At 33.5% G+C, this 15,375-nt stretch overlaps 1 protein-coding gene across 4 annotated transcripts; it reads right to left on the bottom strand.

Annotated features, from left to right (window-relative positions):
* Positions 1 to 469: 469 nt before the first annotated feature.
* On the bottom strand, positions 470 to 12,051 carry LOC105634400 (uncharacterized). Of its 4 annotated transcripts, XM_012217342.4 has the most exons (11): positions 9,893 to 12,050; positions 8,977 to 9,218; positions 8,243 to 8,261; positions 7,375 to 7,580; positions 6,344 to 6,453; positions 6,095 to 6,193; positions 2,957 to 3,395; positions 2,736 to 2,877; positions 2,449 to 2,583; positions 1,088 to 1,314; positions 470 to 981 (listed from the first exon to the last, which is right to left on the bottom strand). In XM_012217342.4, the coding sequence occupies exons 1-8, from the start codon at positions 10,711 to 10,713 to the stop codon at positions 2,789 to 2,791; spliced, it is 2,025 nt and encodes a 674-aa protein (XP_012072732.1). In that variant the 5' UTR covers positions 10,714 to 12,050; the 3' UTR covers positions 470 to 981; positions 1,088 to 1,314; positions 2,449 to 2,583; positions 2,736 to 2,788. The 4 variants fall into 4 exon arrangements, with proteins under 4 accessions (XP_012072732.1, XP_012072786.1, XP_012072844.1 ...); XM_012217396.4 differs by having other exon boundaries at positions 470 to 1,314; positions 2,449 to 2,586; positions 9,893 to 12,051; XM_012217454.4 differs by having other exon boundaries at positions 470 to 1,314; positions 2,746 to 2,877; positions 9,893 to 12,051.
* Positions 12,052 to 15,375: the final 3,324 nt, after the last annotated feature.

Genomic DNA, 15,375 nt, shown 5'->3' with positions numbered 1-15,375 from the left:
TTTTTGGATAAGATAATTTATTCACCCTACAACGTAACATATATCTTCTTGGAAGTTAAGGTTATTTGAGAACTCATTCGCAAAACTGCCCTTCATATGGTACAACTTGGAAACTGAGCTAGACATGGATGAAAATTGTTTATCGGCTACCCAGTCTTGTTGGTCGATTTAACAAGAGTTTGGGACTGTAGCGGTTTAAATTAAAAAATTCTGTATAAACAGTTGTTTAACTAAAAATGAAAAAATATATATTAACTAAATTTGGGAAAAAAAAAAAATTAGCTGAATTCGAAAAAGAAAACATTAGGTATGATTGTTAAATATATTTAATTAATTTATGTAAAAGGCTAAACATTAATGTTAATGTTTATGTTACCGAACGGTACAATTAGTAGAGATAGAGTTCTAAACTTAATTAAAATGCTAAAAGCTAACTAAAAAATTGCAGTGGAACAAAAACTTACTCATATGCTAGAAAAACCGATGAACAGAGTATTTACCCAATTCTGAAAACATATACATACTAAGATATCGGAGGCCTAAATATTACAATTGAGCAACTTGAAGGACGCAAGTTGAAGGACTTGCTCAAAAGTCTGTCTAGTTACAAAATAGACCCTTGGAAAATTTCAGCCATTCAGACGCTAATGATTAAGAATCTGACTATGAAGTTAACCTGGTCGAAATAGTTGTAGCAACAAGTATAAATGCCCTGGCTCTGGCTAACCACATAACAAATAGCCATGGATTGGAATACTCTTTTGATTGCTTACTCAAAGATGGACAAACCAATTTCACCTCCTGAGGAAAGAGTAGGGAAAGACTATTGCAAGTTGCACAACTCTTGGGAGCACTCATCCAACAGCTATGTCTATTTTAGAGACATTATCTAGAAATCATCCAGGGAAGGACAAATTACTTTTCCCAGACAAACCCATCTTCAGGTGGTGGGAACCAATCATTTGAGGCTGAAAGCTTGGTCTAGTGCCAATACAAACCCACATTTATACTTCAATTTTTCCACCAAACATGTAAAAATGTTCATTTATAAATGAATTCAATAAATATATATGAAATTGATTTTTACCACAAACTTTTAGTTCATTGCGTACTCCACAATTACGATGTCACAAGAAAGCTCCTACAAAATAGAATAAAAATGACTAGTATCACACTAAAATCACTTGTAAAGCCTTCCATTGATGAAACCCCAAAATTTTCCGCTGCCAAAAGAATATTCCTCTAGTTTGAAATCAAGAATTTACATACAACAATATAAAACATCCCCAGCATATGAGGGGATTGCTGCACAACCTGCCATGAAACAAGGGTAGAATAATTGACATGAATACATCATTAACATTTTCATTCATGGAAATAAAGAAAATTCAACATCACACCATGCCATAATCTAAGATTTACTTTTCGGACAGCCAAAAAAGAAGGGAGGGTACCCATAAACATATTGCCAAAACAACAACATGATTTTCTTTTCCTACAAGTGCATTCTATTGTCTGTGACTACATGCATGATGCACCTACAGCCAGGGAGAAGTTAAAATGGGACCTCTAGTTGTATCAATTCACTGGACAGATGTTAAAATGGGACCTCTAGTTGTATCAATTCACTGGACAGATGTACCTCACCTGTCAAACTGGACTAAATTTTAAAGGGCTGATAAAAGAAAAAAAAAAAAAAAAAAAAAAGAAAAAACTGGTAAGAGGACTGATTGAGGCATAAAACATGGGAACGGACAATTGAGTAGAAAATAATGTTAATTAAGAAACAGTAAACATTTTTTTTTCCCAAGTTTAGGTTGCTTACTGGACAAAAGAAAAAACAAAGCTGAGATGATGCTGCTATGGCATTTTTTTTTTTTTTTTTCAATTTAGTAATATTGCCACAGTGATACAACCAACTCCACTAGCTTATGACATTCAATTTGGTTCAAGTTTTGGAATCAAATGAAAAGGGAAACATAATAAATTTAATTTCTCCTGTGTTTGGTCTTGGTCCAACCAAATCAGGACCTAGAACCCCCATATGATATTTTGCTGATAACTTGATAATGACCGATACAAATACAGACGCTCAAAGTCCTGCTGTCTAATTTTCTATATATTTTTCTGTAACATTTATCTATTTTTTGAAATTGACTTAAATTAGGTAACACTTGGTAGTATGTCATTTATTGAAAGAACTACTGATTATTTATTCTGAACAAAATAATTTTTACTATTCTTCATAAGTTGCTGAATTTGTATTACTATTATTTTTTAAAATTTTGATTAAAACATGCTAGCTGCCATTAGTAAAAATTATTTTTAATTATTGTGGAAATTTCCTGCTATTTCATTTCAGTGGATACTGGCCAAGAATCTACAGGTAAAATTTATAGCCTGCATAAAGAGAAAGTGATGGACCTGGGAGTCTAAGTAGATGATTACCTCACATAAGGGATCCGCATCCAACTCTATATTACCAAACACCAAGCATTGGAATATGACATTCTCATTTAGATCGTTGTCTCCTTGTAACTGAGCAAAATGGGTCCATAATTGCAGAAGTCATCGGTATTTCCTCTGCTGGCAACAAAGTCTAAATAAATAACAACTCAAAAGCCAAATTTGCAAATTAAAGGAAAATTTTGCTAGGGTGGTGGGGAAAAGAGAAACTTAATGCAAGCAACTATAATTATATTGTAGATCAAGCAGAAAGAAGATTTAGGAATTACTGATATAGACCGAATTATTAAACCAACTCTTTGCAAGTTTTTTCCAAGTCCTATCAAGGATTGAAGAAATTTGAGCCACTCATATTGACAGCTATTAGCAATAATATGCTTGTAAAAACAGCTAGCCAAATTATGACTGATCCTGCAATAGACAAGTAGAAATTTGCATAAGCTATAGGATTATTGAACCAACCATATATGTATATATAACTAATACCTACCTCCAGAATCTTCAGAACTGTTGTTCGGATCTGAAACTGCTGTTTCAGGATTAAGATTGCCTGACTCTGCAGCTGGGGCATCATTCAGAAGTTTGTTACTTCCTGTCTCAGATGCCACAATCCCTTGAAATTCCTCGCTAACAATTAAAGCTGCTAGAACATCCATAAATGACTCTTTATCTGATTCATCTGAAGAATCCTTTCCACGTGAATCCAAAGTAGCATTTGATTCATCTGAATCAGACAACTCATCATCCGAAGCATCGGCATCAATGGACTCCACCACAGTCTTGTCATCATCTTCATCCTCCACATATGCTTTATATGTTAGTCGAAGTAATATTTCACCAGAAGACCTCTTTCTGAACAGTCCCCATCCTCCTTGTAGGACCACAATCCTGTCTGTTGGTACAGTATCTCGCAGAGATCCTAGATCAACCTAGAGATAACATTGAATATGCGAATAATGCATAAGAAAAATGAAAGATATTACCTGCAGAAAACTTCTCAAAAAGAACTTCCATTTGCACATGAAGTAGCAAATCAATGCAGCCAAATTTCAACAACAATACCAATTTAACTGAAATGACCACCGAGGACAGGGAAACTCCCAGCAACCAGCAAATAACAAATAAGATAACCAACATCCAATTTATATCTCCAAGCTACAAACAAGATTTTTCCACTCTAATGAAAAGTTGAGCAGATTTACTTGGACTTTAAACTTGAACTGGATTCAGAAGTGAATCACAACCCCGCATTTATTTTCCAATGGAACTAAAACTAGGTTGCAAATCTTGCGGGACGGTAACAAGTTCCAAGAGAAATCAACACCACATAAGCCTTTTACAAACTAGTGATATTCAAGGATTATCACTTGATTATTGTTTTACAATTAACCCCTACATCTTTATATATATATATATATATAATTTTTACTAATCAAATTCTAGAAACTTCTAAAATTTCTTGACAAAAGAATGGTTGGCTAAACTTATAATTTTATTTTGTAATTTGAATAATAGGATTTTTTTTTTTTTTTTAATATCATTCATTCCTTAGTCTGTTTTTATTTTGTATATTGAACAATAGGATTATATATATGTATAATTCCTTACTCTATTTTTATCTTTAGTCCTTTTTAGCCTCAAAAACCATTAATCCTTAGTTTTATACTACAATTCCTTACTTGATTAATTGCAGTTTTTGCAGTGTAAACTGAGGTGGTATTTGGTAAAACTGAAAACTAAGTGCTGAAAATTTAAAAGCTGAATTTTAAATGTTGAATAATATAGTCTTAAAAGATACATTGTAATGTAGCCATTATATTTCCATTAAATGTCCCAAAAGATATTGTCCCAATATAGATGGTCGTTTTAAAGTTGCTAATGAATTTACAGCATTCTCACTAAGGAAAGGAACTTTAATGATAGTAAACTATTATAGATAGACACACTATAGATACCATTTCTTGGTGGAGTCTTAATGGTTGTTTTGCGTTTTGTTGCAAGGGTAGTTTTTAAATTATTTATGCAGTCATCATCTTATTCTGAAGAAATTGGAGAATTCATTCTTTTGTGCATTCCAGACAAAGGAACCAGGTGACACCCAAGTGAAAATTTTGGTTTTATTCATTGTGGCCTTTGTCTTTTATCAAGAAAATCTCAACATTATATGCAAGCAGACAACAAAATGTGGGACATATCTGGAGATTCATTCGATTCAATTTAATGATGGGATGCTTGAAATAGCTAATCTCTCCGTTTCTGAGCCAAACCTTGGAAGGTGTGATATGGGAAAATTACTATTAAGTCCTTGAGATTTAACCAAAATTACCATTTCATCCCTACCGTTTGGAGAAATTACTGCTTAGTCCCTGAGGTTTAGTCTCATTAAACTTAGTCCTCATGTAATACTTTAACTATTTGATTATTCACATTTAATATATTATTACTATTTAGTCACTCACATTTATTTCTAGACTACTATTTAGTCTGTCAATAGCAAAAATGAGATTTTTCGGATGAAAAGACTAAGTAGCCTAATGGGACTAAACTTTAACGACTTACACAGTAATTTCTCCAAACAATAAGGATGGCATACCTCAAGGACTGCGTAGAAATTTGCCCAGTGTGATATTTGCAGATGACTTGGAAGATGTTAATGAGATAGAAGATGGAGGAATGCAAGATTGACTATTTATATATTATTTTTATATATATCTTTATATATATATGCATTAGCTTTAGGCATTAAACACACATGTCTAATATATATATATATATATATATAGAAATTTTATATTTTGACTCTTTCTTAGTTGAGTTTATCTTTACAGTATGAACTCTAAATGAATTTTATGAGTTGGATACTTCTTATAAGCTTTATTAAGAAACTAGAAATTTAATAATTTATGTTTTTTTATTATATGTATCCTCCCTGTGTCGCATCCTATATTTTTTGAAAATGCTATGCCTGCGTGTCGCCATGTCCATGTTTGTGCTTCCTAGGGTGCCAACCCCCAGCACCCACCCCCCTTCTTTTTTCTCTAGAAAGAGAGAGAGAGAGAGAGAGAGAGGGGGGGGGGGGGTGAAGATATCTAATGTGGTATTAGAGCCTAGGGGTGTGCAAAACATCTGACCAAACCGACCGAAAAAGGGGATTCGGTTTTGTTGGGTTGAATCGAAGTTATTGGCGATTCGGCTCGATTTTTGTAGAAACTAATCGGTTAGGCTTAAAACTGACTCGATATGGTAAAAACCGATCAAAACCAGTTGAACCAACTGGTTCAGTTCAAGTCAGTTCGGATGCCAACTTCGGTTCAGTTCGGTTCGGTTCGGTTCTAGTCAGCAAAGTTTGATTTTACATTTTGTAGCCTCTATTCGGTTCACACCAGACCGACCGTTTTGCTCGCCCCTATTAGATAGAGCCCACAAATCTATATTTTATGCAACTTCTAAGTAATACAAGCTATTCATGAAAAGAGGACAAGCCAACTAACATCCAGTGCAGAAAAACCTTTATCTAAGTATGTCAGCCATTCATGTATGACAGGATTGCTAAAATTAAAACCCTACTCATGCAAAGGACAATCCCTGTAATTTCAAGAAAAATCTGCTTTAGGAATAAGATTTATACCTCTCCAGTACCAATAGTCAAATCTGTAAATCCAAGGGAGTCCTTCACTTGGATGTGCAACTTTTGCTTCCTTGGATTTGCAACAAGCATATGAAAATCCTGCACAGATAATAAAAAATCAATCATGGAAACCTTATAGCTTTAGGTTATGCATCCCTTTGACATATCATGTATGCCTCTGGTGGTAAAAGACATCTTTCTTAGTACATGAAACACATTATATGAACAACAAACTTGCAGAACCTTCACCTGATTCCAAATTGGCTCACCAGGAGGTCCAATGACAGTAGTTTGACTATTCTTTTTACTACGGATAGTTTGATCCCCCAGGCTCAGAGTAACATATGGATCTGTTTTACCTGACAAACAGAGAATCTATGAGCATAGCACATGGAGTAGAAAATGAATACGAAAATACAGCATATGGAAAACCAATTATCTAAGAGAACAAGAGACCAATTAAGACTATGATTTTTGGGCATCAATATTCCATTATGACATGGATATTATAATCTTTGTGCAAAGAGATGACTGTAAATGATATACACACATGCAATCACTTTACAAAACATACAAAAAAGAAAAAGAGAATAATCTAATATTTCTGAGTCCATAAAAACCCAAAGGTATATAAACTTCTGATTTTGCAACTATCCCAACTGAATGGGGCTGACTAAAACCTTATTTTATTTAAGCGACTGCAAACACTAAGTGGCAATGATTGACAACTCAATGATCATTACAGAATACCACGCTGCATATGGAAAGCCATACACTGATGAGTCCAGGAAAACTTTTTATAGAGCTAGTACAAGCTTATATCATATGTCAGGAAAAAAAATATAAAATAGAAGAAAAAAAAAAGAGAGTGCAAAAAAAGATGGCTGATAAGAAAAGGAAAAAAAAAAAAAAAAGAAGCAAATTTGATGGTTTCTAGAAAATAAAATTTAAAGAAGAAAACCAAAATTAGACTATCAGAAAAAAATAAGACAGATTCCTAAATAAAAAATTAGTTCCTCCTTTCACAGCAAAAACTCCTAAACAGGAAACCAACTAAAACTCTTATTTATCAAAATTAGAAATTCCATGAAATATCCACTACTACCTTTTTTTAGCTACATCAGATAAAAATCCTTTTGAGTCAATAATCTAAATCTAATAGAATTCAGTTACTAGATAGCGCAAGCAAAATTACCCTTGGAATGGCATAGGATTCTTTTGCCTCTCTTATATGATAAACTTAAAGAAATATGAGGGACAGAGATAGAAGTAATTTCTACCATAGAAGACATAGGAAAGTTTCCGAGCATCTACAAGAGTAACTGATAGTTCCCCAACAAAATCATTATTTCCTTCTTGCATTTCTCCAGATCTGAAAGCATTTGCAACAGGACCTACTGCTTTTCCTTTCTGAAAATCCAACACAATCTTCTTTGGACGAACAAATAGGCGAGGCAAATCCTCAGTAAGAAGCTTCTTCAAAAACCTAATAAAATCCAGTGAATCATTTGAACAATTCTATTTCAAATTAGAAGGTCAATCCAAACATTAACAGAGTATAAGGGGGAAAAAAAGAGGACAAAATCACCAGTAATTTCCAGTTGGCTATTTTCACATTTGATTGCACAAGGTGCAAAAATACATGGAAAATATGAGAAAAATATTTGGAAGTTCACCAAAAACAATGGCCAAGAAAAGTTAGACCGACAGAAAGTTCACAATTCCCAAGATGCATAATTCAACAAGAAATGAGAGAAAATCCCATCCTTGTGAAAGTGAAGTATAATTAAATCACATAAATATAATAATCCCTATGATTACGAAGAAATGGAAACTAAAACTTTCTACAACAACAAAATTCTTCCAAGAGTTGAAAAATTCAAAGAAAAGCTAACATGAATTTTGAAATTTCATAAAAATAAATTGTCATAGAATACAATAAAATGTTGAGACAAGAACATCTAATCAGATATGAAAATTAGATGTAATTGGGACCTGGCACAAGACACCCTCTGCCCTTAATTAATGAAATGACCAAAGCATTTCTTTTAAGCCTAAAAGAGATTAAAAAGGAAAAAATAAAATAAAATAAAAAGGGAAAGAGATAGGTGCAATCGATGCTTCCTGGAAAGAAAAAAATTCACTTACATTGAGAGAACAGGTATTGCTGGTGTTGCCCAATGCACCCAAATATGAGAAAAGAAGAAACATATATTAGGAACTCCCATCCAAACTAACTGGACATGAAATTACAAAAAAATAAACAATGAAAACAGCTTTTTCATTGTTTACATAGATCAATTCTCAGAAAATTTATCCTATCAATCATATGATACATATATCATTAAAGTTCCAGTTGATTTCTCAAACTAATAATTTCATTTAAGAAATCTGTAAATGCAGTATCTGAAAGCATGCAACAGTCATTGATATGTCCATTTTCAAGAAAAATAAAGCCATAAATTCAGCATGTTCCCTTTTCCTTCAACCTAGTACATCAGAAACAAATAAAGTCAATAATTTTGTACTTGAAAAGGATTGCATTAAACCAAGAATCTTTCCGGCTGACTATTTCTCTTCATCTCTGTCTATGTCCTTTCCACAACCAGCATCTACCATTAACAGTGTGGAATCATTAATAGCTACTAGTTTACATTCATTGTTGTCCATTTACCAGATCCCATGGCAAAAGGAAAGTTAAAAATTATTTAGCAGAAGAATAAGCAACTTCGTCATTAAGTATTTCATCATGCAATAACTAATTTTTTTATGCAGTTATTACAGAAATATATATATATATATATATATATATATATATATATATATATATATATATATATATATATATATTATAACTCTTTAAATATCAAACTATGACATACCCATCAAATTGAACAAGCGGAATGGTGACAGTTCAAATTTGATCTTTGGAAGGGACACAAAAGCCCATGAAACAGCTCCTACCCAAGGTTCAGTTGGTATTAACCGTACTTTGACCCACAGTTCACCATCTATGTCAAAATCTCGAACACCAACAGGTACAACAATTGGGATAATGCCAAATTTGAGTGAAAGCATTAGCAGCATTCGAGCACCACCAGTATATCGGAGGCCTATTTGATACCTAAATATTATAAATGATAATAACAGAAGAAATTAGTTCAATGCTTTATGATTAAATAAGTAGAATAATATCCTGACACATATCAAAATACAATGAGAAAAGGGAAAGAAAAAAGAGAAGAAGAAGAAGGCATATCTCACACAGACAAGCTTCAATTGTAAACTGATAAACTTAATATATTTATTTGATTGTCCAGTTCAGTATTCCCACCTCTGCTCAAAATTGCCCAAAAATCTATGAACAGATTAAACTCAAATGCACAGCAGGATACATTAAGAATATTATTCATTAAACAATTATCACTATAAGATAGTAACATCAAACAGAGCCATAGATCATTAGATAGTTGGTCGGGTCTCTATATTCTAAAACTTAATTCATGATACAACATGTTAAAGCACCATCTAGGAAACAGGAGTAGAAACCCTATCACCATGAGGAACATTTAGGCACTGCATAAGTACAAATCCCAAGCAGCTCAGCACATTTACAATAATTCAAATGCAAATAATTTCTTGATAACTTAGCCAATTATGCCCCCAAATTTCTTGTCTATTATTTTCCATTTTATCCACGTAATAACAAAATATATTTCCCATATTACTTGTTTACTACAAAATGAGTCCACTCAACTCCCTGCAAAATTTGTGAAGGTTGATAAAGAGGGAACTTACTGCAAATCGTTGACACGACGGGATGTTCTGCGCTCGACATTCCTGACAGACAATGGCTCATCGCCCAAAGAGAATTGCTTAATCTCAACTCTCTCCACATAATCAGGCTTCTTCAGATTATCAATAACAGGCTGCAGCAACCCAATAATCCAATTCTCAATCCCAGGTCTATAAACCTTCCACAGTTTCCCCAAGACCATATTGACCCACTCTACCGACTCTTTCCTCTGCAAATCCTTCTCCAAAAACAATGAAAAACTTGTGGGAACTTGCGGCCACGGCCCCCGCTGCCCAGCACCGCCTGCCGTTTTGGCCGTCTTCCTCGATGTCCATAGCTTATCGAAAGCTACTCCAACAAAGAAGAAAAAGACAAATAACCCGACAATGTTTCGATTAATTGGAGGTGATGGGATTGGATGTATGACTCCTAATTGAGTCCTTAACTTGTCCAGCATTGGATCATCTTGAAAACCGGTGAAATTTGAGCCTATTTGAATAGAAGATGTTGATGATTCTTGTGAAATATCCTCTTGTTCAGTCTCCAATTCATTAGCAATCCGTTTCAAAACGAGGTTCCTTGTACCTAGCCTAGTTGAGTTGGAAAATTCACCATTTGTACTAAGATTTTTGCCATATTTGGAAATTACATAAGCATGAAAAGAGAAATTTCTGGTCAAATTTCGATTTTTCCTTCTCCTTTTCGAGAAAGGAATTGATGGGTAATTGTGATTCAAACTTTTACAAGGGCAGAGTTGAGGAAGAAAAAGCTGAGATAAATCGAAGCTAGAAGAAGAAGAAGAAGAAGAATAAACCGTTTTCATATTGATCGAAAACGATGATACATGAACCTAAATTTCGCGTAAGAAGAGTCATCAGCTAGGGATTGTGCTGCTTCTGCTGTAAAACAGTGATCCTCCAGCTGAAGCTGGAATAAATAAAATCAATGGAAGGTGTGGAGGAGATTGAAGAATTTTTTGTGATAGAGGGAAATTGTAGGAGGGAAAAAGGAAAAGGGAGAAAAAGAGGAGATGGAGAGTACTGCTTTTGCTTGTAAGCGTGGGGTATGTATGTCCTCTATATTATGTAGGCACAGAAAACTCACGTTTTGATATGTTTAGGCTGACTGGGATTCGAAGCCTCAGAATGAGGAAGACGTGGATAACGGAACCGTGTTTTCTTGTTTTCGCCTTTTTGGATTTGAATCGCACGTGGGTCGGAGGAGCCTCCGCCTACGCGCTTAGGTCCATAAATTATGATATGTTTATCTAATGGTCCACCTCTGTACAGGGCAAATACACTTACAATGAAATGAAAAAATTATTATTACATTCGTAAATACAACCAGTCAGTTCCTACGTTTTTTAAGTCTCTGTGTTTTGATTATGTTATAATTTTTAGTCATTCCATCAAATTTTAGCCAGTTTAGCTATAAGTCAATAAAAAAGACGAAAATACTTTTATCCTTCTCTCAAATTTTCATTTTCTACCAAACAATCTCCTCCGTTATCTTCATTATCAAATCTACCATTAAAGTTCATCTAAACAACTTTAATAAAAAAAACCAACAAAATAATCAAAACCAAAATAAAAAATCAACAAAATATTCAAAATCAATGAAATATTCAATCACAAATTAAAAATTGCCTACTTTCCATTTCAAGCTTTTCAGCAATATCAACCAAATCTGAGAAAGCCATAGGGATCGACTTAAGCACACCATACAGCTGTGTAGGGGCTTGGCTAAACGACCGCGTATAGATCATCCCAATCTCAGGTCCACCAAGCATGGAGGCTTGTTCACGACAATCTCAAGTGCTCTAGGCATTGATTTCAAGGCATGTATTGCAGACCACTACCTTCTCTCCACTTCAGTAACAGCCAACATCTAGATCTGATGTATTTTCATTAAAAATTCTCTTGCTAAAGCTTTTTAACTTTAAAACCTCCATCCCAACTTCCATTGCTAGAGTGTGATGATACTTTGAGTTAGGTTAGATCTAGGAGAGAAGATGACAGCGGAGAAAACAATAGAAAAAAGGGGTGTTTTTGGATTAATTTTAAATTCTGTCATTTTACCATTTTTGATCAGTTAACAAACAGAAATTGGCTAAAATTTGACAGGACTAAGAGTTGTGATGGAATCAAAACACAGGGAATTCAAAAAGCATTTCAAAAAAATGTAGAGAATGACCAGTTGTATTTCAATATATATAGGGACGTAATAATAATTTTTACTAATGAAATTAACTTTTTAAAGGATATAAGCAACTTATGAATTATCTAGTAAAATTTTTTTTCTTGCTCTCACTTATTTCTTTTTGTGGCCTTTTAGATTCTATTTTCTGAACTCACCATCGACCAAAGAATATAATATCTTTTGGAACAAAACTTGAATTTAGTCTCTTACATCTGTAATAAGTGATAGATCTTGAGTGTTTTTGGTACCGTCTTAGTGGAATTATTAATTTCTCTCCATCATGGAGTTGTTCCTCATTATTGAGGAGTTTTTTAGTCTCTTAGATTTATAATAGTTGATAGATCTTGAGTGTTTTTGGTACACTTTTATTGGAGTTATTAATTTCTCTCCATCATGGGGTTGTTCCTCTTTTTATGTGGAGCTTTTATTTTTTTTGGCAATTAGAAATACAAGATGGATTATTAGTTGCTTGTGGTTCAGATAAGTTTTTTTTATCGAAAGAACCGGATAGTGTGACTTGTTCCTCCATTGAAGTTTAGTATATTAAACTCTTCTATGGGTGTCAGTTGTAACAGGGTTTTCAAAAAAATAATGTTTGGGACAATATTGTGGAAAGTTTCTTTTGTCGTCCTATTTGAAAATGGATCAGTTTTTATCCCCAAGATTAAACTCTTCTACCAAAATTATCTCCAAATAGAAGATTTCAATTTTCTATATTTATATTGGTTATTCTTGTGGAAATATCATGATGTACTCAACTTATATTCGTTATTAATGAATAGTCAAGTTTTTTAAAAAAGAAAAAAAAGATATGCTACTTACCTCACGTCCATAGCGAATCATTTTTCTTGCTAAGGTTGCTCTAATAATATTATAAGATAGTAAACATCTCTCCCTGTGAATCACTATATCTACATGCTTTGGGGACGGTCAATCCATACCCAAAATGAAACCATAGTCCTTAGAAAGCATCTTACTCAAATCTGATAAACGATATGACTTTGGATCTCCTGAGCGCAATTCTATATAATTTGTTCACAGTTACCGTTTCACCTAAAGAATTAGATACTGTCACATCAAAATCCATTTTCACACATTCTATAATAGTATGACAAACAATTTCACAACTAACATAGGAGTGAGTAGATCTAGGATCTACTACACAATTACATCTTGGTCAAAAAGAGAGAACTTATCAATCACTATATCTGCTGCATTGGTATCTTCATTTTGCTTCATAGTGTATACTCTAACTGACACTTCAAATCGAATCAAGCTGATTAACAGTCGCTTGACTCCCTGTAACGCCACCTTTTATCTCTACTCCTACCTTTATCAGCTGTCCGAATAGTATTAGTACTGAGTGGAGATCTCTGTATTAAATCCTCCGTAGCATATATAAAGTGACTACTCGTGGTTTAGTGCAATCTTTAGCAAAGTGTCCAATTTTTCCACAGTTATAACATGCTCAAATTGTCTTTCTGCACACACCTCCATGCATGTTACCACAAATGTTGCAAGTGCAGTTAGCTAGCAGAAATCTAGATACTGGTGGTGCAGTTCTGATTAATCTCTACATCGGTGGTCCAAAACTTCTTAATCTTTGTAGAAACATACTACCAAATCTCTTCCTTTTACCCAATGAGTTACTTACAACAAAATAAGTTTTCTTCACATTCTTCTCTTTCTCTTCAGCCTCCTTAACTATAACCTTTTCTGTATCTACTCTCTCTTGTTCTAGAGCATGAGAGACTAGCTGTGACATGCCAACCCGGCAAAGCGATCCTAAGAGAGCGGATAGAGCAAAACTCCTAGCTAGCTTATAGGATGACATGCTAGCTAGGGTGGTGGAATGAAGGACACAAGAATGAATTAGATCATATATCAAAAAAGGGAAAACTAATCATCTGAGGTGCCTCTTTGTGGAATAGCCTGGAGAGTTGGAAAAACTCATGGGTTAAGTGTGCTCGTTTAAAGGAAAAAGTAGGATGGGTGGCCTCTTGGGAAGTTCTCTATTTCACCTACTTGATAGAACCGTGTGGGTCTTGCAAATCCAGTATAGGATGGATGTAGGATGATCCAAAGCAGACAATTCATCTGATGGTTGCTCATAAATTTGCATCGAAGGAACATGAGGTGTTGGTATATTCAAACCTGATGGACCCTAGTATTTGCTCATCTTGCTTAGATTTGTTCAATTGGGAGATTAAAGTTATCTCCTTCATTATCTTCTATACTTTCCCGATGAGGCATGTTACTTCTAACAACTCTATTTAAGAAAAATTTTCATATATCAAGTTTAATTATATGATGAAATATATAATACACAATAACTTTCAATATTGATCATCTTCATAAATTATTCATATTTGATACCAACAAAAACATTTCATACCATATCTTTTTCTAAAGTATGACATGCCTCCTGTAACATGATCATAAGACACCTAAACTAATCCATAGGTTTTTAAAGATCATATTACAAGGGATAATGTACCATTTAAAACCAGTTGTTAACTTAGTATTTTACTATAAATAGAGTATATAAAATACAATATTTGAAATTTGTTAAAAGTTTAAGAATGTAAAATAATACATTTCCTAAAATCAAATATCTCTTGAAAATTTCTCTTTATTGAGATTACAACTATAGCTGTAATATACATTTAAAATACAGAACATATATATCATTCTGGAAAGTCCATAACCCGATATCCTTCAAGTGTCAGAATTGCATATTAACATCTTTTATCATATTTATAATAACAAAAGATAGTATGTTTCAAAACTAATTACAATACACTGCTCAATTAATGAACATTACAACTGTTGTGAAGTTTTACATAATATAATTAAAATTTATACAACAAAAGTTTTTATTTTATATCTAAACTATGTTAATATCAACACGTCCTCAAATTTTAATATGTACAAAATTAACATAGCTCACTCCTTTACCTTCTCCTTACCCTTACATACGATAGTTCAGAAAACAACTATTGTTAAGCATATAACTTAGTGGTGCGCAAGTAGTATTTAAGTAAGATAATATAAACCCTTTTATTTAATCATGTTATAGAAACCATCATTGTCACGCCCCCAAATCCCAAGTAATGGATAGTGACGTTTTTAGGTCATAAGATCTCGAGGAGTGACCGATAATTTTACCCCCGGATAGTACTATTTATTATGTGTGAGTATCTAATTTGGTGGCACAATAAGTTGATTTAGATGGTTTAAAAGTCGTATGTTAATCTAAGACATGGACTTGGATGAAATTATTGAG

Source organism: Jatropha curcas, chromosome 10, assembly GCF_041381405.1.
Source record: "Jatropha curcas cultivar XTBG-Jc1 chromosome 10, XTBG_Jcur_1.0, whole genome shotgun sequence".
NCBI classification, from domain to species: domain Eukaryota; kingdom Viridiplantae; phylum Streptophyta; class Magnoliopsida; order Malpighiales; family Euphorbiaceae; genus Jatropha; species Jatropha curcas.
The sequence above is the reverse complement of the archived record's forward strand: the minus strand, read 5'-3'. Positions and strand labels throughout refer to the sequence as shown.

Excerpts from the sequence above, each read along its gene's own strand:
- LOC105634400 (XM_012217396.4), bottom strand. The coding sequence starts at position 10,713 with ATGAAAACGGTTTATTCTTCTTCTTCTTCTTCTTCTAGCTTCGATTTA. Across the intron at positions 9,219-9,892 it reads CGTCGTGTCAACGATTTGCA|GTATCAAATAGGCCTCCGAT; the intron begins GTAAGTTCCCTC and ends TATAATATTTAG. Across the intron at positions 3,396-6,094 it reads TGACTATTGGTACTGGAGAG|GTTGATCTAGGATCTCTGCG; the intron begins GTATAAATCTTA and ends TGTTATCTCTAG.